This window comes from Lethenteron reissneri, chromosome 72 (genome assembly GCF_015708825.2).
Source record: "Lethenteron reissneri isolate LAM-NWPU_2019-01 chromosome 72, ASM1570882v1, whole genome shotgun sequence".
Lineage (NCBI taxonomy): Eukaryota > Metazoa > Chordata > Hyperoartia > Petromyzontiformes > Petromyzontidae > Lethenteron > Lethenteron reissneri.
Genome location: NC_083850.1, coordinates 7,323,601 through 7,350,221, shown reverse-complemented (window position 1 = coordinate 7,350,221; position 26,621 = coordinate 7,323,601). Strand labels below are relative to the sequence as shown.

Sequence of the window (26,621 nt, the reverse complement as noted above, 5' to 3'; positions counted from 1 at the left end):
GCCAGTGGTGACTGTTTTTCTAAAAGATGTCTCTGGAGTGGCTCTCGCAACTGAAAAACTCTGGCCAGTGATCTACCTTTAGAAAGCCATCTCACTTCTGTGTTTTAGAGATGATGTGTGGTGAGCGCACTGCGCTACGAATCCGGCGATCCGAGTTAGATTCCCGCTCACGGCCACCACGATTATTTTTACTGGTCCTGGGCTTCCCCTAGGTCGACTCAGCCTCAAACGAGTAACTGATGTGGTGTGTGAACATCGCCACTGGGGAGACAAAGGCGGCCGGGCGTGGTGAATCCAAGTCCCGGGCGAAGCCGGGTAGTCAAGCTAGTCTTCTATATATGAAAGGAAAATTTGTGAATGTGTTGTCCGTTCAAAATGTTTAGCTGTACTTCCCGACATGCAACAAACTTGAAATTTGCAATGTGGGTACTTTGCAAAATGTACACCATCAAAAAATTATAAAATATAAACTTTTGTTTTTTTGGGGGGGGGATGGGGGGGGGGATGACCATGAAGTGTGTGGTGAGAATCGATATCTGCTGAGCGTTTGTGGTATCGATTAAAAGGGATTAAGCGATTCTAAATAAATCTACAACCTTCGATTCCTTTGTGCGATCTAAAGAATCGAATTTTGACGCGCGAGCGTAAGTTATTTTCCCCCGCGCGTTGGGATTTATTAAAATGTATTTACATTTTATTTAAAAAATTATGTTTTTAATTTTCTTGAGAAGTTTTTCAATAAATTTTTCCCCCAGGCAGTACCTAATAAATGAAACAAACTATCAACTGGCGGTTAATTAACATAATTTATTCATAAATGCTATCGCTAGTTCATTGTGACTGGTTCAGCATCCACGCCTCATCACTGGACATGAGCCCGTCTCATTAACATAATTTATTCAGTTACACTGCCGCTCGTTGGGGGAGGGGAATGTGTTGAACACCGCAAGTGACGTCATGTCACCTCCTGCTGCCGCGTGACGTCACGAGCTGCTACACCGCGCTCGCTCTCACAGATCCGAGGTGAGAAGTTAACATCGTGGTTGTTGTTGTCGTTGTGGTTGTTGTTGTTTGCCCAGGTAGAGCCTCTCTCCGTCTCTCTCGTAGGGATCTCAATTGAGTAGCAGCGAGTATGGAATCGATGTCCAGGTTGGAACATTACAACGCGGGGCCTAGCCACGCGGGGCCTTGCCTCCTGCCCTCGCCTGATTGCATTTGCTTTAATCCTCTGCTTAAGTTTAATTCGTCTTCATCTGGCTCACTACTTCATGCGACCTCCTTTGCCAGTAGCAACATATAAGAAGAGGTTTTTCCCCTTTTCTGGCCACTGAAACAGGTGTTAAGATATTTTTGGTTCTTTCGGTAAAGTCACATAGAAGGGAAATAATAAAGTAATATAATTTTCTTGCCGTGTTTTTCAAGCTGACGATGATTGCTCGTGTTGCAGTCGAAACGTCGTGAGAATTTATTTAATTTTATTTGTCTTCTACGTGGCTTTAGGTGTGAAAAACAGCAAGAATTTTTTTGAAAATTTTGGAAAATTTTCTTGCTGTGTTTTTCACACCTGACGATGATTGCTCGTGTTGCAATCGAAACGTGAGAAATTTTAATTTTATATATTTTTTATTTTATTATTTCGCTTCTACCTGATGACTTTACCAAAAGAACCAAGAATATGAATCCCTGCTGTCAGGAAAGCTTCAAATCTAAATTTAGGTGTTAAGATGTTAAAACGCCGAACTGAAACCTCTTGCAAGGAATCGTGTCTGCATTAACCACAATATACTCGCGATCAATAAGCAAACAAAACACATGCTGTGATAATCTGTGCATTGTCTGTGAAATTGATTGGTCCACACCAGAGACGGCTTTCTTTCGAGCCTAGTCTCAAACGGTGTTAGACCAGAGGACAGCGCCAAAAGGCGTACACAGCACAAAGACAACGCCACCATCAGAACAATGACGGCTCGGGGAGTGAGCAGCTACATCATGGGACCTCCTTTCCCAGTAGCAAAATATAAGAAGAGGCTTTTCTCCTTTCATCATTTACAGATTTGTACAATTCTTTTTGTCTTGGGATATTTCAGCAGCTTTCTCTCTCACCTGAAGACGATTGCTTGTGTTGCGATCGAAACGTCGTGATATATTATTTTCTATGTACGCGACTTGATCGAAGGACCCAAAGAGTATAATTCCTGCAGTCACGAAAGCTTTAAATTAATAAATAACTACGTAGTTTGAGAAGCTCCCAATGCACCATCGGAATCTTCTTTGCCAGTAGCAAAATATGATTATTGTTTTTTTACCCTTTTATCTGGCAACAAAACTGACACCTTTTTTTACAAGGAGTCATGTTTGCATTGACCAAGATACCTGCGGTCAGAATGCAAACAAAAACACAACTCTGAAAATGTATGCACTGTCCTTGAAATTGATTGGTCCACACCCGAGACAGCTTTTCTTAGAGCCTAGTCTCACATGGTGTTGGACCAGATGACGCCAAAAGGTGTACAACTCAAAGACAATGCACCATCAGAGTATGAGAGCTCGGGGTAAGCATTTACACCATTGGAACCTCCTTTGCCAGTAGCAAAATTTGATAATTGTTTTTTTTACCCTTTTATCTGGCAACAAAACTGACACCATATTAACTGCCCTGCAGGTATGCTGCAGGGCAGTTAATAGATATTTTATCTGCAACAACGATGAGGTCGGAAGAGCGACGCCCACATGAATAGTTATAACTCTGGGTTCCTAAAACCCAGCAAGACAGTGGGGAGCACAGCTGGTTCATCTGTCAGTCATCTCTTGACACCTGGATCATTCCCATGACCTGATGACAAGGAATCCACACTTACATGGCCTTAAATTGCACCTATCATGGCATTAGCACTGGGATAAGGTTACTTGCAATTCGTCATGAATGGTGGATTTTAGTTTATATATGTTAATGATGCATGTGAAATGTATGTGTATTTAGGAGTTTATCTTTGTGAGGAGCTGTGGTGCAGTTATTTCACTGCATTATGAACTCAATAATTAGTTTGATTATCACCGACAGCAAACATGATTGATAAGTGAAAGCTGAACTGCTTGTGGGCCTCTGCTGTGGTGATTGATCTTAAATTAATTACATGGTGAAGTGAGGAAGCGTCAATACTGAGCAGATGAAGGCGGCCAGGCATGGTTCTGGACACACCACCACTTTTTACCATGCCAGTGTGTGACAGTGTCAAGTTTGTATTTGCAGTAAATTATATTCACTATTGAACATGGAGGTTAAATCAAAACAATCGTTTATTTTAGTTTCTCTCTGGAACTTTTTGGAGGAATGGAAACAGGAAATTAACAGCACATATGCTGCTGAAGTTAGATCTGTTCATCCAAGCAAATCTGAGCCTGGCTTCACACCTCTAAAGTTTCGATTGAAAATGTATGTATGCATTTATGCATAATACAAATAGTAGTATTCCCAACAGCCTTTGCTATGTTAGCTGAAATTTGCTTTTAAAATACTACTTTTTCAGCCAGGCAGCCGAAATTGTGTTCTTGGTGTTTTGGGTTAATATTTATTTTGAAGATACTAGGGGTTCCAGGCATATTTATAACCATTTGCCCCCTCATTGTTTGCCTTAACAGCCCATGTGATGAATTGGGGATAATCTTGAATATATGAATAAAGATAGACGTGTAAGTCATGTGTGACTGTGTATATATTCATTCCTCTGTGCCTCGATTTTGATTAAGATGGTGTGGACATTTTTTTTCTGTCTGCAGCTGATGCTTCTTCTGATGCTTCTTCTGATGCTTCCTCTGCAGAATTGGTCTGATGGAGCAAAGGCACTCAGCGCGGCTCGGTAAAAAAAGACAACAATGGGACCAGTATGCAAACAGCATGGATTGTACTGGAAATTTTACACAGGACCAGAGATCTCCAACGGGAGAGAAACCCTTCAAGTGCACTGTGTGTGGGAAGGCATTTTCAGATTCATCTGCTCTTAAAAAACACCAGAGAACTCACACAGGAGAGAAACCCTTCAAGTGCACTGTGTGTGGGAAGGCATTTTCAGATTCATCTGCTATTAAAAAACACCAGAGAACTCACACAGGAGAGAAACCCTTCAAGTGCACTTTGTGTGGGAAGGCATTTTCAAGTTCATTTCATCTTAAAAGACACCAGAGAAGAAACACAGGAGATAATCCCTTCAAGTGCACTGTGTGTGGGAAGGCATTTTCAGATTCATCTGCTATTAAAAAACACCAGAGAACTCACACAGGAGAGAAACCCTTCAAGTGCACTTTGTGTGGGAAGGCATTTTCAAGTTCATTTCATCTTAAAAGACACCAGAGAAGACACACAGGAGATAAACCCTTCAAGTGCAGTGTGTGTGATATGGCATTTTCACAGTCATCTCATCTTAAAATCCACCAGAAAACACACACAGGAGAGAAACCCTTTAAGTGCAGTGTGTGTGAGATGGCATTTTTACAGTCAGCAAATCTTAAAAAGCACCAGAGAACGCACACAGGAGAGAAACCCTTTAAGTGCAGTGTGTGTGGGAAGGCATTTTCAAGTTCATATTATCTTAAAATACACCAAAGAATACACACAGGAGAGAAACCCTTCAAGTGCGGTGTGTGTGAGATGGCATTTTCAAGTTCATCTAATCTTAAAATCCACCAGAGATCGCACAAAGGAGAGAACCCCTTCAAGTGCGGTGTGTGTGAGATGGCATTTTCATATTCATCAAATCTTAAAATGCACCAGAGAACGCACACAGGAGAGAAACCCTTTAAGTGCACTGTGTGTGGGAAGGCATTTTCAAGTTCGTCTAATCTTAAAATACACCAGAGAATACACGCAGAGAAACCCTTCAAGTGCACTCTGTGCGGGAAAGCATTTGCACAGTCAACACAACTTAATACACACCAGAGAACACAATGGCATCAGGAGACCCCCAAAGATTGTAGTTTGAAATCGACTTGTGAAAGTCAAAGTGCTGCAATGAGCCCATCCCTCCTGAAAAAAGAACCAGAAGTAAATTCCAGCTTGGACACTATGACATGTATCAAGGTGACATTTGAAGAGGCGAAGGTGAAATTTGAAGAGGCGACGGTGAAGAGCGAAGAAGTGAAGAGCGAAGAAGTGAAGGTTAAATGTGAAGATGAACATTCAACTCCAAAATTGGACCTTCACATCAATGGAGGCCATGTGAAGCAGGAGGAGAATTCTCACTGTGAGGCAGAGCGAGGCAACTCCCAGCAGTTTGTTGAAGTGGAGGTGTGGGTGGACTTCTTAGACAATACAAAGTCAAATGGAGAACCTGTAGATGTGTAAGATTGAGACAATGAAGCTCCAATAGATTCACATTTGTCACAGGCCTTTAAGGAAAAGAACTTGAAGTTGAACACTCCATTCCTAGGTTCAACCTGCAGAGTAAGAGCCGTCAGTATTTGCGGACCTGTGGGTTGGGTAGATCTCTAACTAGGAGTGAGAGCCAACAAAGTCCCAAGCATTCACTATGTTATTAGCATTTATATAGTGCTTGCTTAATCACCTCAGCAACTCGGAGTTGTGTATTATCTCATCACAAACACTCGAAGAGCACGCCTTTTGGTGTCCTCTGGATTATCACCGTTTGATACTAGGCTCGAAAGAAAGCTGTCTCTGGTGTGGACCAATCAGTTTCAAAGACAATGCATATGTTGTGTCCTATGACTAACCACACGGCGATTCGAGGGGAGAGAATTTCACGTAAAAACAGAGGCACGACCCATACATCGAGACTACTGCAAGTTACAGAAGACTACAAGCGACAGAGTACTGCGACAGGGTAGACTCCGGGGCATGGCCTCGAGATCAACAATGGGTGTTGTGTCTCGCAGAGAAGAGGGGCGAGGTGATGCTTGGTGCTGAGTTCGGCATGGACTGACAGAGTATCGCTGAGAGTTTTATTCTACATTTATCCTGATGTTTTGAGTCGCTTTCAAAGTCAAGGATTGCGATAAGTTGTATTGTACTAAGCTGTCACAGTTGTTCAAGAGGTGTGCGAATACAATTTACAAGTTTTGAGAGTGAGTTCCAGCTCCCACGAGCAGCTGCGATCGGCAGGCTCCGGGGAACCTGCCCCCGTGACTGGCACATCGTCAACGAGCTGCACCAGCAGAAGCCACGAGTCTACAAAATCAACGCAGAGTTGACTTACTGCAAGCAGCAAGCTCTGGGGTGGGACTCTGCAATCAACCAAGGATGAAGAAGTTTGCCGAGTAGCAATGGGTCACCGAGTACGAGCTCGGCGCTGACAGAAGAATTATCGCTCAAAGTTATTCAACGCTGAGTGCCTGCTCCTACGAGCAGCTGCAGCCCGAGAGATAGAGTGACGAGCAACGACGATCAATCAACCGGGAGAAAGGGTGGAAGCCCAAGCATCGACCAAGCCAGCATCTTAGAGAACCAGCTGCACGCGCAACCAGGCATCGCCAGAGAGCACGGAGCCAGAGAGAGAGCGCAGCAGCGCCACCGAGCAAGGGTGTCAGCTGCCAGCGGACGAGCGGCGAGCGCTGTCGAGCACCTTCAAAGACAAGCATCGTGCCGACTCGGCTCATCCAGCAGGGGACAAAACCATGAATAGCCACCCGTGAGAAAGAGGAGAACGCCGTGGGTTCGACCCACACACACCGACCAGCACCAGCTGTGAACCAAGACAAGAGTGAGGAACGGCGACCAGCAGACGAGCTGCGGGCGCTATCTGACGACGGAATCATCGCGCACCGCCGACGGCGAGCGTCGTGCCGACTCTTCATCCAGCAGTGGGCAGCAGCTCCAGCTGCGGCCGAGCGAGAGAGAGTGAGGAAGCTGTGTGTGTGACCCTCCCCCACACTCACATACTCGCCACGTATCACCCAGCGTCTGCTTGACGCGAAGAATTGATCAAGGAGACAAAACCACCAAACACACCGCACATACCGGGACTAATAATGAGAAGAATAATCATAAGAGTGCGTCAACTATTAGCTGATAATGAAGAACATTGCTGCCCATTGAGTCACGTGGATACGGTCTTTGAGAAGTATTTTATTCGTTCTTTTTGTTAATTTTAACTGTACCGATGAATTCATTGACGAAACTTAACGTTTAGAAACCTACGTTACGAATCCACACACTCACAGGGAGACTATTGTGTTGAAATCTTTCTTTTGATCACAGAATCTTGCCCGCGAATTTATTGACGCCTTAGCCAATTGATAAGCATTTGCTGAAGCAGGCATGTGATGCCGCCGCCACGAAGCCGTTCAGCAGGCGCCCCATCTACAACCTCGCCACCACCAAGCGACGGAGCCGACCCTGCGCCCCCCTCACCTCACATGAACACACCCGCACGCATTTCCCCCCCCCCCCCCCCCATAGAGCTCCGAGGGGAGGTCACCTGACTGACCGATTTTTATCCGAGAAACCCTTATCGTGATTAACTTTCACGGTTTCCGGTGACCAGGGAATTGGACGACCTCCCCCGACGCTACTTTGCACCGCGGCGCTGCGACCGGCCTTAAGATGTTATGGTCGCGGCGAAGGGCATTCGGCCACCGCGGTTGAAACGCATCCCCCCACACACACCCCCACGGGTCGACGAGATAGGCAGAGGAGGGACGGGGCGGCATAGTTTAGCGTGCCAAAGAGGGCTCGAGTGCGTAGGTGCCATTGTTAGGGAAGTTAAAGGATAGGGCTGGAATTGCAAATAATCAGAGAGGCGACTCGGGCGCATAGAGCGCAAGTGATGGGGCAGGTGGTGGAGACATGCAGAGGCTCCGCGCTTAACTTCCACAGCAGGCCGTGGTGATGGACGCCGCTGCATAATGCGCAAGACCAAGGCGCCATGCATGAGAAAGGGATTAATTAGAATAAACGCCGCAACACGCAACGCATCTGATTAGCATAGCAATGGCGCCCGGAACCGCCGTACGCGTGCTGACGGGCACGCGCCCATTGTTAAAGAAAAACTGGGAGGGGCCGCCACCACGCCCGGAGCCGCATCCCTTTGATGTAGGGAGGATAAAAATGGGGCGCAAAGGGGAGATCGCTCTCTTACTCCAGCACCAGGCAACAAGACGCTCTCCAGCCAGCGACCCGAACGTCCGTGAGACGCATCGAGGTACGCCGCGAGTACGGGATCAAAGGACCGCTGTGGGCACCTAACAGTGAGTAAGAAGGTGAAGTAGGATCATAGTCGATAAATAGGGAATAGGTCCAGGGGTAGTAGAATAGGCCAGCCTCGTCGATTCATACTGATTTAATATCAATTCCCAGGTGGTCGAAAATAAATCATTAATAGCTAATCGTGGCCTCGTGTGATCTAGTTGAGAGGTGTGAATGGGTGTGGTGCTGTGTACACAGTGGTTAGCCACGTGAGTGAGCGCTGCGCGGAGCTGCGCGTGTGGGTGCGCGTGTGTTCACTACGTGTATGATACAGGTGCGCGATCACAACGTGAGTGTTCAGTGGTGAGTGAGTGCCGCGCGGAGCTGTGTGCGGGAGTCCGCGTACGTTCGCTACGTGTCGGATACGGGTGCGCATTGGTAACGTGGTTATTCGACGTGGAGGCGAGTGCCGCGCAGGGCTGTAGACGGGCACACGCTCGCAGCGTGCGAGAGCTGTACGTAGCGGTGTAAAGAGGTGGAGTATGGCATTTGATTGATGATGCTGTGCGCACGTATGCTTGCAGCGTGGGAGCGCTGCGTGAGGCCGTATGGGTAGGGGTGTCGCGTCCGAAGGCCGGCGAAACCCTAGCGGGTAATAGGGCGGTGCGGCAACGCAACCGGAATAGGGGATGCGTGAGGGGGAGACCCTGGGGGCCAACGGCCCCCACAGGCAGAGGTGGGACAAAGTCATTGTTATGCAAGTCCAAGTCGAGTCTGAAGTCATCAAATTCATGACTCGAGTCTGACTCGAGTCCAAGTCACATGACTCGAGTCCACACCTCAGAGGTGGGACAAAGTCATTGTTATGCAAGTCCAAGTCGAGTCTGAAGTCATCAAATTCATGACTCGAGTCTGACTCGAGTCCAAGTCACATGACTCGAGTCCACACCTCTGCCCACAGGCACACTGCCGCACACCATTGTTCCAAGACGTTTAGTTAATTACATAATCTACCAATGAATTCATTGAGGTCTACTTTTGCATTTGGGACATGTTTCATTATTGCCGTTCGTATGAATATGGTCACATTTATTTTTAAGGACTTTTTCCTATGCTCGCGTTACTCTGAGGAATTAACCGATTGCTCTGTTACCCAGTTTAACGTAATCAGTGAGGGTTAAATGTACGGATCAATGAGCACATCTCCAGGAGTACTGTGACAATTCCAAGCATAAGAGTTTGCATATTAGAGTGTTATATTTTTGTTTAGAAATTAAAGTTGCTTAACACAGAAGTGTCTGAGTGGTTCCTTTCAAAGTTCATGCATAATGATCTTAATTATAACAACTGTATCCTTCGGCAAGATCTGAATTCTGAGACCTGATAGAATTACACTAAAACAATCAGTAAAAGTTAAAGCAAGAATCACAATTAGTAAGAAGACATTTTTTTCACGGACCGGTGGGGCGGGGGGATGGTTTCATGATAATTCAAGCGCATTATATTTATTGTGCACTTTATTTATATTATTACATTGTAATATGAAATAATGATACATCTCACCATAATGCAGAATCAGTGGGAGCCCTGAGCTTATTTTCCTGTAACTAGATGGTCCCATCTGGGGGTGATGGAAGACCGTGACACCCGAAGTGTGTTGCTTATGTCCAGTCTACTCCATAATCTCGTTTTTGTTGCTGTCACTGCAGAAAACACTGCTTCACAAAGATAGGACATTGGAAATGGAAGCAGGCTTTTCTGTGCTTTTGTGGCAATCTCAAGATATTCCGCCTTGACTTTAATCCAGAACGTATCGAGATTTGAAGTTGTCTCAAACATACTTTTAAGGCCACCATTTGCGATCTCAAGCAGTTGATCCTCTTCTAGCACAGACAAAGTCGATTTACCTGGCTTATTCACAAATGGGTCTATTCCCAGTTCGGGGGTCTTTTGTGGTTGGGAAGTAACGCTCAAACTCTTTTAAAAGCTGAGATAGGTTTTAATGCACCAGCTGGGAGAAAGGCCCTGGCTCAGTCTCTTTCAAAATTTCTGCTAGTGTTTGAAACATGTCAAAAGTTCCAATGTTCACTCGTCGCCCCCATAATTCCAGTTTGGCTTTGAATGCAGCCACTTTATCTGTCGAATTGAAAAGAGTTGTCGATCTCCCCTGAAATGACACATTGAGTACGTTGAGCAGGCTTAATATGTCACACAAGTGAGCAAGTTTTTCGACCCATTCTGTGTCACGGAAATGTGCTGCCAGTGGTGACTGTTCTTCTAAAAGATATCTCTGGAGTGGCTCTCGCAACTCAAAAACTCTGGCCAGTGATCTACCTTTAGAAAGCCATCTCACTTCTGTGTTTTAGAGATGATGTGTGGTGAGCGCACTGCGCTACGAACCCGGCGATCCGAGTTCGATTCCCGCTCACGGCCACCACGATTATTTTTACTGGTCCTGGGCTTCCCCTAGGTCGACTCAGCCTCAAACGAGTAACTGATGTGGTGTGTGAACATCGCCACTGGGGAGACAAAGGCGGCCGGGCGTGGTGAATCCAAGTCCCGGGCGAAGCTAGTCTTCAATATATGAAAGGAAAATTTGTGAATGTGTTGTCTGTTCAAAATGTTTAGCTGTACTTCCCGACATGCAACAAACTTGAAATTTGCCATGTGGGTACTTTGCAAAATGTACACCATGAAAAAATTATAAAATATAAACTTTAGTTTTTTTGGAGGGGGGATGGGGGGGGGATGACCATGAAGTGTGTGGTGAGAATCGATATCTGCTGAGCGTTTGTGGTATCGATTCAAAGGGAATAGGCCGATTCTAAATAAATCTACAACCTTCGATTCCTTTGCGCGATCTAAAGAATCGAATTTTGACGCGCGAGCGTAAGTTAATTTTCCACCGCGCGTTGGGATTTATTTAAATTTATTTACATTTTATTTAAAAAATTATGTTTTTTATTTTCTTGAGAAGTTTTTCAATAATTTTTTCTCCCAGGCAGTACCTAATTAATGAAACAAACTATCAACTGGCGGTTAATTAACATAATTTATTCATAAATGCTATCGCTAGTTCATTGTGACTGGTTCAGCATCCACGCCTCATCACTGGACATAAGCCCGTCTCATTAACATAATTTATTCAGTTACACTCCCGCTCGTTGGGGGAGGGGATTGTGTTGAACACCGCAAGTGACGTCATGTCACCTCCTGCTGCCGCGTGACGTCACGAGCTGCTACACCGCGCTCGCTCTCCCAGATCCGAGGTGAGAAGTTAACATCGTTGTTGTTGTCGTGGTGGTTGTTGTTGTTTGCCCAGGTAGAGCCTAAATTTCGATTTAAAGCTTTCGTGACTGCAGGGATTCATCTTCTTGTTTCTTTCGGTAAAGTCACGTAGAAGGGAAGTAATAAAATAATAAAAATAAAACATAATAAAACAATTCTCACGACGTTTCGGCTACAACGCAAGCAGCCGTCTTCAGGTGAAGAATGAGACACTACCAAACTAGGAGCTTATATATAAGCTGCATTGGGGGTTGAAGAGCGCCTTAACAAAAAGAATGTGCATGTGAAGAGGAATTTAGCATATTCATGGAAATGCGTAGGCGTTGGGCGGGGGGGTGTCAAAGTCATATTATGCCCATGCATTATGCATAATGCATGGGCATAATATGACTTTATGCATAATGCATGGGCATAATATGACTTTGACACCCCCCCGCCCAACGCCTACGCATTTTCCATGAATATGCTAAATTCCTCTTCACATGCACATTCTTTTTGTTAAGGCGCTCTTCAACCCCCAATGCAGCTTATATATAAGCTCCTAGTTTGGTAGTGTCTCATTCTTCACCTGAAGACGGCTGCTTGCGTTGTAGCCGAAACGTCGTGAGAATTGTTTTATTATGTTTTATTTTTATTATTTTATTACTTCCCTTCTACGTGACTTTACCGAAAGAAACAAGAACAGGTAGAGCCTCTCTCTCGTAGGGATATCAATTGAGTAGCAGCGAGTATGGAATCGATGTCCAGGTTGGAACATTACAGCGCGGGGCCTAGCCACGCGGGGCCTTGCCTCCTGCCCTCGCCTGATTGCATTTGCTTTAATCCTCTGCTTAAGTTTAATTCGTCTTCATCTGGCTCACTACTTCATGGGACCTCCTTTGCCAGTAGCAACATATAAGAAGAGGTTTTTTCCCCCCTTTCTTGGCAACAAAACAGGTGTTAAGATATTCTTGGTTCTTTCGGTAAAGTCACGCAGAAGGGAAATAATAAAGTAATACAATTTCTTGCTGTGGATTTCACAGCTGACGATGATTGCTCGAGTTGCCGTTGAAACGTGAGAATTTTAATATTTTTATTTTATTGTTTTTCTTCTACACGACTTTAGGTGTGAAAAACAGCAAGAAAATTTTTCTAAATTTTGGAAAATTGTCTTGCTGTGTTTTTCACAGCTGACGATGATTGCTCGTGTTGCAGTCAAAACGTGAGAATTTTTTAATTTTTTTAAATTCTGTTTTTCTTCTACGTGACGGTGTGAAAAACGGCAAGAATTTTTTTTAAAAATTGTATGAAATTTTCTTGCTGTGTTTTTCACACCTGATTGCTCGTGTTGCAGTCGAAACGTCGTGAGAATTTTTATTTATTTAATTTTCCTTCTACGTGACGAGGTGTGAAAAACAGCAAGAATTTTTGTTAAAAATTTTGGAAAATTTTCGTGCTGTGTTTTTCACACCTGACGATGATTGCTCGTGTTGCAGTCGAAACATCGTGAGAATTTATTTTATTTTATTTTTCTTCTACGTGGCTTTAGGTGTGAAAAACAGCAAGAATTCGTTGTACACTTTTGGAAAAAATTCTTGCTGTGTTTTTAACACCTGACGAAGATTACTCGTGTTGCAATCGAAACGTCGTGAGAAATTTTAATTTAATATTTATTTTATTTTATTATTTCGCTTCTACCTGATGACTTTACCCAAAGAACCAAGAATATGAATCCCTGCAGTCAGGAAAGCTTCAAATCTAAATTTAGGTGTTAAGATGTTAAAACGCCGAACTGAAACCTCTTGCAAGGAATCGTGTCTGCATTAACCACAATATACTCGCGATCAATATGCAAACAAAACACATGCTGTGATAATCTGTGCATTGTCTGTGAAACTGATTGGTCCACACCAGAGACGGCTTTCTTTCGAGCCTAGTATCAAACGGTGTTAGACCAGAGGACAGCGCCAAAAGGCGTACACAGCACAAAGACAACGCCACCATCAGAACAATGACGGCTCAGGGTGAGCAGCTACATCATGGGACCTCCTTTCCCAGTAGCAAAATATAAGAAGAGGTTTTACACCTTTTATTATTTACAGATTTGTACTATTTTTTGTCTTGGGATATTTTTTGTATACGGTTTCTCCGTGTTTATTTCAATTGGTTGGACCATCTCTAGCTCTACCCACCTACCTTGATGCACCCATCTCAGGCCTATATAAGACCTTGTCTCAGCAGATTTCTCTCTCACCTGAAGACGATTCCTTGTGTTGCGATCGAAACGTCGTGATCTATTATTTTCTATGTACGCGACTTGATCGAAGGACCCAAAGAGTATAATTCCTGCAGTCACGAAAGCTTTAAATTAATAAATAACTACGTAGTTTGAGAAGCTCCCAATGCACCATCGGAATCTTCTTTGCCAGTAGCTAAATATGATAATTGTTTTTTTACCCTTTTATCTGGCAACAAAACTGACACCATATTAACTGCCCTGCAGGTATGCTGCAGGGCAGTTAATAGATATTTTATCTGCAACAACGATGAGGTCGGAAGAGCGACGCCCACATGAATAGTTGTAACTCTGGGTTCCTAAAACCCAGCAAGACAGTGGGGAGCACAGCTGGTTCATCTGTCAGTCATCTCTTGACAACTGGATCATTCCCATGACCTGATGACAAGGAATCCACACTTACATGGCCTTAAATTGCACCTATCATGGCATTAGCACTGGGATAAGGTTACTTGCAATTCGTCATGAATGGTGGATTTTAGTTTATATATGTTAATGATGCATGTGAAATGTATGTGTATTTAGGAGTTTATCTTTGTGAGGAGCTGTGGTGCAGTTATTTCACTGCATTATGAACTCAATAATTAGTTTGATTATCACCGACAGCAAACATGATTGATAAGTGAATGCTGAACTGCTTGTGGGCCTCTGCTGTGGTGATTGATCTTGAATTAATTACATGGTGAAGTGAGGAAGCGTCAATACTGAGCAGATGAAGGCGGCCAGGCATGGTTCTGGACACACCACCACTTTTTACCATGCCAGTGTGTGACAGTGTCAAGTTTGTATTTGCAGTAAATTATATTAACTATTGAACATGGAGGTCAAATCAAAACAATCGTTTATTTTAGTTTCCCTCTGGAATTTTTTGGAAAAATGGAAACAGGAAATTAACAGCACATATGCTGCTGAAGTTAGATCTGTTCATCCAAGCAAATCTGAGCCTGGCTTCACACCTCTAAAGTTTCGATTGAAAATGTATGTATGCATTTATGCATAATACAAATAGTAGTATTCCCAACAGCCTTTGCTATGTTAGCTGAAATTTGCTTTTAAAATACTACTTTTTCAGCCAGGCAGCCGAAATTGTGTTCTTGGTGTTTTGGGTTAACATTTATTTTGAAGATACTAGGGCTTCCAGGCATATTTATAACCATTTGCCCTCTCATTGTTTGCCTTAACAGCCCATGTGATGAATTGGGGATAATCTTGAATATATGAATAAAGATAGACGTGTAAGTCATGTGTGACTGTGTATATATTCATTCCTCTGTGCCTCGATTTTGATTAAGATGGTGTGGACATTTTTTTTCTGTCTGCAGCTAATGCTTCTTCTGATGCTTCCTCTGCAGAATTGGTCTGATGGAGCAAAGGCACTCAGCGCGGCTCGGTAGACAAAGACAACAATGGGACCAGTATGCAAACAGCATGGATTCTACTGGAAATTTTACACAGGACCAGAAATCTCCAACGGGAGAGAAACCCTTCAAGTGCACTGTGTGTGGGAAGGCATTTTCAAGTTCATTTTATCTTAAAATACACCAGAGAACACACACAGGAGAGAAACCCTTCAAGTGCACTGTGTGTGAGAAGCCATTTTCAAGTTCATTTTATCTTAAAATACACCAGAGAACACACACAGGAGAGAAACCCTTCAAGTGCACTCTGTGCGAGATGGCATTTTCACAGTCATCTAATCTTACAATCCATCAGAGAACGCACCAAGGCGAGAACCCCTTCAAGTGCAGTGTGTGTGTGAAGGCATTTTCAAGTTCATATTATCTTAAAATACACCTGAGAACACACACAGGAGAGAAACCCTTCAAGTGCAGTGTGTGTGGGAAGGCATTTTCAAGTTCATTTTATCTTAAAAAACACCAGAGAACACACACAGGAGAGAAACCCTTCAAGTGCAGTGTGTGTGAGATGGGATTTTCACAGTCATCTAATCTTACAATCCACCAGAGAATGCACAAAGGAGAGAACCCCTTCAAGTGCAATGTGTGTGAGATGGCATTTTCACATTCATCAAATCTTAAAATGCACCAGAGAACGCACACAGGAGAGAAACCCTTTACGTGCAGTGTGTGTGGGAAGGCATTTTCAAGTTTGTCTTATCTTAAAATACACCATAGAATACACACAGGAGAGAAACCCTGCAAGTGCAGTGTGTGTGAGAAGGCATTTTCAAGTCCATCTAATCTTCAAATGCACATGAGAAAGCACAAAGGAGAGAACCCCTTCAAGTGCAGTGTGTGTGAGATGACATTTTCATATTCATCAAATCTTAAAATGCACCAGAGAACGCACACAGGAGAGAAACCCTTTAAGTGCAGTGTGTGTGGGAAGGCATTTTCAACTTCGTCTTATCTTAAAATCCACCAGAGAATACACACAGGAGAGAAACCCTTCAAGTGCACTCTGTGCGGGAAGGCGTTTGCACAGTCAACACAGCTTAATACACACCAGAGAACACACAGGCATCAGAAGATCCCCAAGGAGTGTAGTCTGAAATCGACTTGTGAAAGTCAAAGTGCTGCAATGAGCCCATCCCTCCTGAAAAAAGAACCAGAAGTAAATTCCAGCTTGGACACTATGAAATGTATCAAGGTGAAATTTGAAGAGGCGACAGTGACCAGCGAAGAAGTGACAGTGAAGAGCGAAGAAGTGAAGGTAAAATGTGAAGATGAACATTCAACTCCAAAATCGGACCTTCACGTCAATGGAGGCAACGTGAAACAGGAGGAGAATTCTGACTGTGAGGCAGAGCAAGGCAACTCCAAGCAGTTTGTGGAAGTGGAGGTGTGGGTGGACTTCTTAGACAATACAAATTCAAATGGAGAACCTGTAGATGTGTAAGCTTGAGACAATGAAGCTCCAATAGATTCACATTTGTCACAGGCCTTTAATGAAAAGAACGTGAAGTTGAACACTCCATTCCTAGGTTCAACCTGCAGCGGTCAGTATTTGCGGACCTGTGGGTTGGGTAGATCTCTAACTAGGAGCGAGAGCCAATAAGCTCCCAAGCATTCACTATGTTATAATAATAGCATTTATATGGTGCTTGCTTAATCGCCTCAGCAACTCGGAGTTTTGTATCATCTCATCACAAATACTCGAAGAGCACGCCTTTTGGCGTCCTCTGGATTAACACCGTTTGATACTAGGCTCTAAAGAAAGCTATCTCTGGTGTGGACCAATCAGTTTCAAAGACAATGCATATGTTGTGTCCTATGACTAACCACACGGTGATCCGAGGGGAGAGAAATTCACGTAAAGACAGAGACACGACCCATACATCGAGACTACTGCGAGTTACAGAAGACTACAAGTGACAAAGAGTACTGCGACGGGCAGACTCCGGGGCATGGCCTCGAGATCAACAATGGGTGTTGTATCTCGCAGAGAAGAGGGGCGAGGTGATGCTCGGTGCTGAGTTCGGCATGGACCGACAGAGTATCGCTGAGAGTTTTATTCTACATTCATCCTGATGTTTTCAGTTGCTTTCAAAGTCAAGGATTGCGATAAGTTGTATTGTACTAAGCTTTCACAGTTGTTCAAGAGGTGTGTGAATACAATTTACAAGTTTTGAGAGTGAGTTCCAGCTCCCATGAGCAGCTGCGATCGGCAGGCTCCGGGGAACCTGCCCCCGTGACTGGCACATCGTCAACGAGCTGCACCAGCAGAAGCCACGAGTCTACGAAATCAACGCAAAGAGTTGACTTACTGCAAGCGGCAAGCTCTGGGGTGGGACTCTGCAATCAACCAAGGATGAAGAGGCTTGCCGAGTAGCAATTGGTCACCGAATACGAGCTCGGCGCTGACGGAAGAAGTATCGCTCAAAGTTATTCTACATTGAGTGCCAGCTCCCACGAGCAGCTGCAGACCGAGAGATAGAGTGACGAGCAACGACGAGCAATCACCCGGGAGAAAGGGTGGAAGCCCAATCATCGACCAAGCCAGCATCGCAGAGAACCAGCTGCACGCGCAACCAGGCATCGCCAGAGAGCACGGAGCCGGAGAGAGAGCGCAGCAGCGCCACCGAGCACTGGTGTCAGCTGCCAGCGGACGAGCGGCGAGGGCTGTCAAGCACCTTCAAAGACAAGCATCGTGTCGACTCAGCTCATCCAGCAGGGGAAAAATCCTGACGAGCCGCCCGTGAGGAAGAGGAGAGCGCCGTGGGTTCGACCCACACGCACCGACCAGCACCAGCTGTGAACCAAGACAAGAGTGAGGAACGGCAACCAGCAGACGAGCTGCGGGCGCTATCTGACGACGGAATTATCGCGCACCGCCGACGGCGAGCATCGTGCCGACTCTTCATCCAGCAGTGGGTAGCAGCTCCAGCTGCCGCCGAGCGAGAGAGAGCGAGGAAGCTGTGTGTATGACCCTCCCCCACACTCACATACTCACCATGTATCACCCAGCGTCTGCTTGACGCGAAGAATTGATCAAGGAGACAAAACCACCAAACACACACCGCACATACCGGGACTAATAATAAGAAGAAGAATGATAAGAGTGCGTCAACTATTAGCTGATAATGAAGAACATTGCTGCCCATTGAGTCACATGGATACGGTCGTTGAGAAGTATTAGTCGTTCTTTTTATTAATTTTAACTGTACCGATTAATTCATTGACGAAACTAAACGTTTAGAAACCTACGTTACGAATCCACACACTCACAGGGAGACTTGTGTGTAAATCTTTCTTTTGATCACAGAATCTTGCCCGCGAATTTATTGAAGCCTTAGCCAATTGATAAGCATTTTCTGAAGCAGACACACTGCCGCACACCATTTTTCAAAGACGTTTAGTTAATTACATAATCTACCAATGAATTCATTGAGGTCTACTTTTGCATTCGGGACATGTTTCTTTATTGCCGTTCGTATGAATATTGTCACATTATTTTTAAGGACTTTTTCCTATGCTCGCGTTACTCTGAGGAATTAACCGATTGCTCTGTTACCCAGTTTAACAACGTAATCATTGAGGGTTAAATGTACGGATCAATGAGGAGCACATCTCCAGGAGTACTGTGTTGACAATTCCAAGCATAATAGTTCGCATATTAGAGTGTTATGTTTTTGTTTAGAATTTAAAGTTGCTTAACACAGAAGTGTCTGAGTCGTTCCTTCTTAAGTTCATGCATAATGACCTTAATTATAAGAACTGTATCCTTTGGCGAGATCTGGATTCTGAGACCTGGTAGAATTACACTAAAATATAATCAGTAAAAGTTACAGCGAGAATCTTTGTATTATCACAATTATTAAGAAGGGGGGGGGGGGGGGGATGGTTTCATGATGATTCAAGCGCATTCTATTTATTGTGCACTTTATTTATATTATTATTACATTGTAATATATACAATGTAATAATACAATTGCTCTACCCTACCTTTTACCCTTTAGCAGGTAAGGTAAAAGGTAAAAAGAAACGAGCCTACCTTTACCCTACCTTTTACCCTTATCCCATACAAATTACCCGATTACAGGGAAGTTACTGGGGTACAACACATGAAAAAGGTTAATAACGATAAATGCTAGGTAGAGCGCTTTATTTATATAGAATACTCTCGAATCGGGCGTTGAGGCTGTCGACGACACCGTCCTCCATAACCTCCTTGTCCCAGTCGTCTTGTTCGATGGCGATCTCATCAACAACCTGATCAAGTTCGTCATTGCCATGGTCCTCGGACGAACGACAGGCAATAAGATCCTGCGCCGATCCGGCCCAGTTAGACGGAATCTTCAGGCAGCCGACGCCTACGTCCCGACCTCGCTGCCTGGGGCGAGCATGTTGTGCTTTTTGAGGTGGACTTTCCACCCCGACGCGTTCGTGTGGGTGGAAAACCACTTGCGTGTGCTCCCACGGGAGCGCATGCCGCTGCCTTTTTCGATTGCTGTTCGCAGCAATCCCAAAAATGTCGTTGCTGGCATCCTCGACCTCGTCCTCTAGTACCTCTACCTCAAGGACGTGGACCGTCTCCATCTGGTCCGACATCAATTATCGCGAATAAAAATAGAGGCCACAGACTGCGCCACGGAACTTTTAGCGGTAAACAAGGTACAGTAGTTGCCGGGTAATTATTCACGCTACCTTTACCCTACCGGGTAATTTCTTTTGAGCTACCTTTAACCTTGGCATGTCGAAACCTTTACCCTTTTACCCGGTAAAAAAGGTAATTTACCTTACCTTGCCGAGGCCTAGTGGGAGCCCTGAGCTTGTTTTCCTGTAACGAGATGGTCCCATCTGGGGGTGATAGGAGACTGTGACACCCGAAGTGTGTTGCCTATGTCCAGTCTACTCCATAATCTCGTTTTTGTTGCTGTCACTGCAGAAAACCCTGCTTCACAAAGATAGGACGTTGGAATGGAATCAGACTTTTCAGTGCTTTTGTGGCAATCTCAGGATATTCCGCCTTGACTTTAATCCAGAACATATCGAGATTTGAAGTTGTCTCAAACATACTTTTAAGGCCACCTTCATTTGCGATCTCAAGCAGTTGATCCTCTTCTAGCACAGACAAAGTCGATTCACCTGGCTTATTCACAAATGGGTCGCGGGTCCATTCCTTCCCAGTTCGGGGGTCTTTTGTGGTTGGAAAGTAATGCTCAAATTCTTTTAAAGGCTGAGATAGGTTTTAATGCACCAGCTGGGAGAAATGCCCTGGCTCAGTCTCTTTCAAAATCTCTGCTAGTGTTTGAAACATGTCAAAAGTTCCAATGTTCACTCGTCGCCCCCATAATTCGAGTTTGGCTTTGAATGCAGTCACTTTATCTGCCGAATTGAACAGAGTTGTCGATCTCCCCTGAAATGACAGATTGAGTACGTTGAGCAGGCTGAATATGTCACACAAGTGAGCAAGTTTCGCGACCCATTCTGTGTCACTGAAATGTGCTGCCAGTGGTGACTGTTTTTCTTAAAGATATCTCTGGAGTGGCTCTCACAACTCAAAAACTCTGGCCAGTGATCTACCTTTAGAAAGCCATCTCAATTCTGTGTTTTAGAGATGATGTGTGGTGAGCGCGCTGCGCTACGAACCCGGTGACCCGAGTTCGATTCCCGCTCATGGCCACCACGATTATTTTTACCTGTTCTGGGATTCCCCTAGGTCGACTCAGCCTCAAACGAGTAACTGATGTGGTGTGTGAACATCACCACTGGGGAGACAAAGGCGGCCGGGCGTGGTGAATCCAAGTCCCGGGCGAAGCCGGGTAGTCAAGCTAGTCTTCTATATATAAAAGGAAAATTTGTGAATGTGTTGTATGTTAAACATGTTTAGCGTACTTCCCGACATGCAACAAACTTGAAATTTGCCATGTGGGTACTTTGCAAAATGTACTGTGATGCCGCCGCCACGAAGCTGCTCAGCGGGTGCCCCATCTACGACCTCGCCACCACCAAGCGACGGAGCCAGCCCCGCTTCCCCCTCACCTCACCTCACATAAACACACCCGCACGCATTCCCCCCCCCCCCATAGAGCTCCGAGGGAAGGTCACCTGGCTGACCGGTTTTAATCCGAGAAGCCCTTATCGGGATTAACTTCACCGTTTCCGGCGACCAGGGAATTGGACGACCTCCCCCGACGCTATTTCGCACCGCGGCGCTGCGACCGGCATTAAGATTGTATGGTCGCGGCGAGGGGCATTCGTCCACCGCGGTTGAAACGCATCCCCCACACACACCCCCACGTATCGACGAGGCAAGCAGGGGAGGGACGGGACAGCATGATTAGCATGACCGCAGGGACTCTTGCGCGTAGTCGCTGATGGTTAGGATAATTACGCTTGAGCGCGCAGGCACCATTGTCAGGGAAGTTAAAGGATAAAGCTGGAATTATGAATAATCAGAAGGGCGGAGGCACGCGGGGAGCCCGTGCACAAATTCCCACGGCGAGCCTTTGTGATGGACGCCACCGCATAATTTGCATAACCAAGGCACCATTCATGAGAAAGGGATTGATTAGCATATGCGCCGCGCATGAACGGGGGAGGGAGCGAAGAGTACGCGGGGAGGCGGGGGCCTGAGTCCGGAAGATAGGATAAAAGCGATCGTAGCAAGGTAGAGGGATCTCACTTCAAGAGGCCCGCGTTCAAGACGGCTCCCAGCTCTGCCCTCCGGACGTCCACGCGACGTGTCCAGACGAGCATCGAGGAAAAGCCAAAGGATGCCGAATACTTCGAACCATGAGTAGCAAGGTGAAAGGGTATTGTAAGCAGGTAAATCGGGAATAGGTCCAGGGGTAGCAGAATAGGCCAGCCTCGTCGATTCATACTGACTTAACAACAAGTCCCAGGTAGCAGACAATAAATCATTAATAGCTGATCGTGGTCTCGTGTGATCTCGCAAGAGAGGGTGTCGCGTGTGGAGCTGCGTGTGTGCGCGTGTGTTCGCTACGTGTATGATGCAGGTACGCGATCATAACGTGAGTAGTCAGTGTTGAGTGAGAGCGCGCGGAGCTGGGTGTGGGCGTACGTTCGCTACGTGTCGGATACAGGTGCGCGATTAGGAAAGGGAGGTATCGTGGTAGTGTGAAGTGGACGTAATACTACTCGGTAGCTAGCCATGCCTACTACGCGGACCCGAGGTGGATGGGAATCATCGAGCGACGGCTCCCACCCCATGGGTGAGGAACCCAGCAGCGGTTCGCCTAGCAGCGGGGGGGCGAGTAATGATGTTAGTCCGGCCGTTAGCATTATCGAGGGAGGGATCTCGGGGGCCAGCGACCCTCACAGTACACCATGAAAAAATTATAAAAATACACTTTTGTATTTTTGGGGGGGGGAATGACCATGAAGTGTGGCGAGAATCGATATCTGCTGAGCGTTTGTGGTATCGATTAAACGGAAATAGGCCGATTCTAAATAAATCTACAACATTTGATTCCATTGCGCGATCTAAATAATTGAATCTTTACGCGCGAGCGTTAGTTTATTTTCCACCGCGCGTTGGAATTTATTTAAATGTATTTAAAATGTATTTACATTTTAATTAAAGAGATAAAATAAAAATCCATTTGTATATGTTATGTTTTGAAGTTTTTTGAGAAGTTTTTCAAGAAATGTTTTTCCCCCGGGCAACGCCGGGTGCTTCCCGCGAGTACCGATTAAATGAAACTGAAACTTTCAACTGGCGTTTAATTAACATAATTTATTCATAAATACAGTCGCTCGTTCATTGCGACGGCTTGAGCATCCACGCCTCATCACTGCACATGAGCCCGTCTCATTAACATAAGTTATTCAATTACGCCGCCGCTCGTTGGGGGAGGGGATTGTGTGTTGAACCCCGCAAGTGACGTCATGTCACCTGCTTTCTCGTGACGTCACGATATATCCGGAAGTTGCCACAGCACTCGCTCTCACAGATCCGAGGTGAGAAGTTAACATCGTGGTTGTTGTTGTCGTGGTGGTTGTTGTTGTTTACCCAGGTAGAGCCTCTCTCCGTCTCTCGTAGGGATATCAATTGAGTAGCAGCGAGTATGGAATCGATGTCCAGGTTGGAACATTACAACGCGGGGCCTAGCCACGCGGGGCCTTGCCTCCTGCCCTCGCCTGATTGCATTTGCTTTAATCCTCTGCTTAAGTTTAATTCGTCTTCATCTGGCTCACTACTTCATGGGACCTCCTTTGCCAGTAGCAACATATAAGAAGAGGTTTTTTCCCCTTTTTCTGGCAACAAAACAGGTGTTAAGATATTCTTGGTTCTTTCGGTAAAGTCACGCAGAAGGGAAATAATAAAGTAATACAATTTCTTGCTGTGGATTTCACAGCTGACGATGATTGCTCGAGTTGCAGTCGAAACGTGAGAATTGTTTTATTTTATTATTTTTCTTCTACGTGACTTTAGGTGTGAAAAACAGCAAGAAAATTTTTCAAAATTTTGGAAAATTGTCTTGCTGTGTTTTTCACAGCTGACGATGATTGCTCGTGTTGCAGTCGAAACGTCGTGAGAATTTAAATTTTTTTTATTTTAGTCTTTTTCTTCTACGTGACTAGGTGTGAAAAACAGCAAGAAATTTTTTACAAATTTAGGAAAATTTGCTTGTTGTTTTTTTCACACCTGATTACTCGTGTTGCAGTCAAAACGTCGTGAGATTTTTTTTCTACGTGACTTTAGGTGTGAAAAACAGCACCTGACGATGATTGCTCGTGTTGCAATCGAAACGTCGTGAGAAATTTGTATTGTTTTATATGTTTATTATTTTATTATTTCCCTTATACTTGATGACTTTACCGAAAGAACCAAGAATATGAATCCCTGCAGTCAGGAAAGCTTCAAATCAAAATTTGGGTGTTAAGATGTTTAAACGCCGAACTGAAACCTCTTGCAAGGAATCGTGTCTGCATTAACCACAATATACTCGCGATCAATATGCAAACAAAACAAATGCTGTGATAATCTATGCATTGTCTGTGAAACTGATTGGTCCACACCAGAGACGGCTTTCTTTCGAGCCTAGTCTCAAACGGTGTTAGTCCAGAGGACAGCGCCAAAAGGCGTACACAGCACAAAGACAACGCCACGATCAGAACAATGACAGCTCGGGGTGAGCATCTACATCATGGGACCTCCTTTGCCAGTAGCAAAATATAAGAAGAGGCTTTTCCCCTTTTATCATTTACAGATTTGTACTATTTTTTGTCTTGGGATATTTTTTGTATACGGTTTCTCCGTGTTTATTTCAATTGGTTGGACCATCTCTAGCTCCACCCACCTACCTTGATGCACCCATCTCAGGTTTATATAAGACCTTGTCTCAGCAGCTTTCTCTCACCTGAAGACGATTGCTTGTGTTGCGATCGAAACGTCGTGATCTATTATTTTCTATGTACGCGACTTGACCGAAAGACCCAAAGAGTATTAATTCCTGCAGTCACGAAAGCTTTAAATCAATAAATAACTACGTAGTTTGAGAAGCTCCCAATGCACAATTGGAACCTCCTTTGCCAGTAGCAAAATATAATAATTGTTTTTTTACCCTTTTATCTGACAACAAAACTGACACCTTTTTGAGTTATACGCCTTTTGGCGTCATCTGGTCCAACACCATATTAAATGTCCAGGAGGTATGCTGCAGGGCAGTTAATAGATATTTTCTCTGCAACAACGATGAGGTCGGAAGAGCGATGCCCACACGAATAGGTGGAACGCTGGGTTCCTAAAACCCAGCAAGACAGTGGGGAGCACATCTGGTTCATCTGTCAGTCATCCCTTGACACCTGCATCATTCCCATTAGCTGCTGACAAGGAATCCACACTTACATGGCCTTAAATTGCACCTATCATGGCATTAGCACTGGGATAAGGTTACTTGCAATTCGTCATGAATGGTGGATTTTTGTTTATATATGTTAATGATGCATGTGAAATGTATGTGTATTTAAGAGTTTATCTTTGTGGGGAGCTGTGGTGCAGTTATTTCACTGCATTATGAACTCAACAATTAGTTGGATTATCACCGACAGCAAACATGATTGATAAGTGAAAGCTAAACAGCTTGTGGGCCTCTGCTATATTGATTGATCTTAAATTAATTACATGGTGAAGTGAGGAAGCGTCAATACTGAGCAGATGAAGGCGGCTAGGCATGGTTCTGGACACAACCACTTTTTACCATGCCAGTGTGTGACACTGTCAAGTTTGTATTTGCAGTGAATAATATTAACTATTGAACATGGAGGTAAAATCAAAACAATCGTTTATTTTAGTTCCCCTCTGGAACTTTTTGGAAGAATGGAAACAGGAAATTAACAGCACATATGCTGCTGAAGTTACATCTGTTTATCCAAGCATTCAAGCAAATCTGAGCCTGGCTTCACACCTCTAAAGTTGAGATTGAACATTTATTGATGCATTTCTGCATAATACAAATAGTATTATTCCCAACAGCCTTTGCTATGTTAGCTGAAATTTGCTTTTATAAATACTGCTTTTGCAGCCAGGCAGCCGAAATTGTGTGCTTGGTGTTTTGGGTTAACATTTATTTAGAAGATACTAGGGCTTCCAAGCATATTTATAACCATTTGCCCTCTCATTGTGTGCTTTAACAGCCCGTGTGATGAATTGGGGATAATCTTGAATATATATAAATATAGACGTGTAAGTCATGTGTGACTGTGTATATATTCATTCCTCTGGGCCTCGATACTGATGAAGATGGTGTGGACATTTATTTTTTTCTGTCTGCAGCTGATGCTTCTTCTGATGCTTCCTCTGCAGAATTGGTTTGATGGAGCAAAGGGACTCAGCGCAGCTCGTTAGACAAAGACAACGATGGGACCAGTATGCAAACAGCATGGATTCTACTGGAAATTTTACACAGGACCAGAGATCTCCAACGGGAAAGAAAGCCTTCAAGTGCACTGTGTGTGGGAAGGCATTTTCAGATTCATCTGCTCTTAAAAAACACCAGAAAACACACACAGGAGAGAAACCCTTCAGGTGTAGTGTGTGTGGGAAGGCATTTTCAAGTTTATCTTATCTTAAAATACACCAGAGAACACACACAGGAGAGAAACCCTTCAAGTGTAGTGTGTGTGGGAAGGCATTTTCAAGTTCATCTTATCTTAAAAAACACCAGAGAACACACACAGGAGAGAAAGCCTTCAAGTGTACTGTGTGTGAGAAGGCATTTTCAAGTTCATTTTATTTTAAAATACACCAGAGAACACACACAGGAGAAAATGCCTCCAAGTGCACTGTGTGTGAGAAGGCATTTTCAAGTTCATTTTATCTTAAAATACACCAGAGAACACACACAGGAGAGAAACCCTTCAAGTGTAGTGTGTGTGGGAAGGCATTTTCAAGTTCATCTTATCTTAAAAAACACCAGAGAACACACACAGGAGAGAAAGCCTTCAAGTGTACTGTGTGTGAGAAGGCATTTTCAAGTTCATTTTATTTTAAAAT

General features: G+C 44.6%; 2 protein-coding genes across 2 annotated transcripts in view; both read left to right on the top strand.

The window, feature by feature from the left end:
* The first annotated feature begins 978 nt into the window (after positions 1-978).
* On the top strand, positions 979-18,946 carry LOC133361395 (oocyte zinc finger protein XlCOF6-like). The gene is made up of 3 exons (XM_061580327.1): positions 979-1,023; positions 3,820-4,861; positions 15,159-18,946. Exons 2-3 carry the CDS (start codon positions 3,830-3,832, stop codon positions 16,554-16,556), a joined length of 2,430 nt encoding a protein of 809 aa, XP_061436311.1. The 5' UTR covers positions 979-1,023; positions 3,820-3,829; the 3' UTR covers positions 16,557-18,946.
* Positions 18,947-23,008: 4,062 nt separating this feature from the next.
* Positions 23,009-26,621, top strand: part of LOC133361364 (oocyte zinc finger protein XlCOF6-like) — a 28,753-nt gene continuing 25,140 nt past the window's right edge. Inside the window, exons 1-2 of the mRNA XM_061580289.1 lie at positions 23,009-23,083; positions 25,932-26,613. Coding sequence (XP_061436273.1) covers positions 25,942-26,613 — 672 coding nt within the window. The 5' untranslated portion in view covers positions 23,009-23,083; positions 25,932-25,941. The remainder of the gene's footprint in view (positions 23,084-25,931; positions 26,614-26,621) is intronic.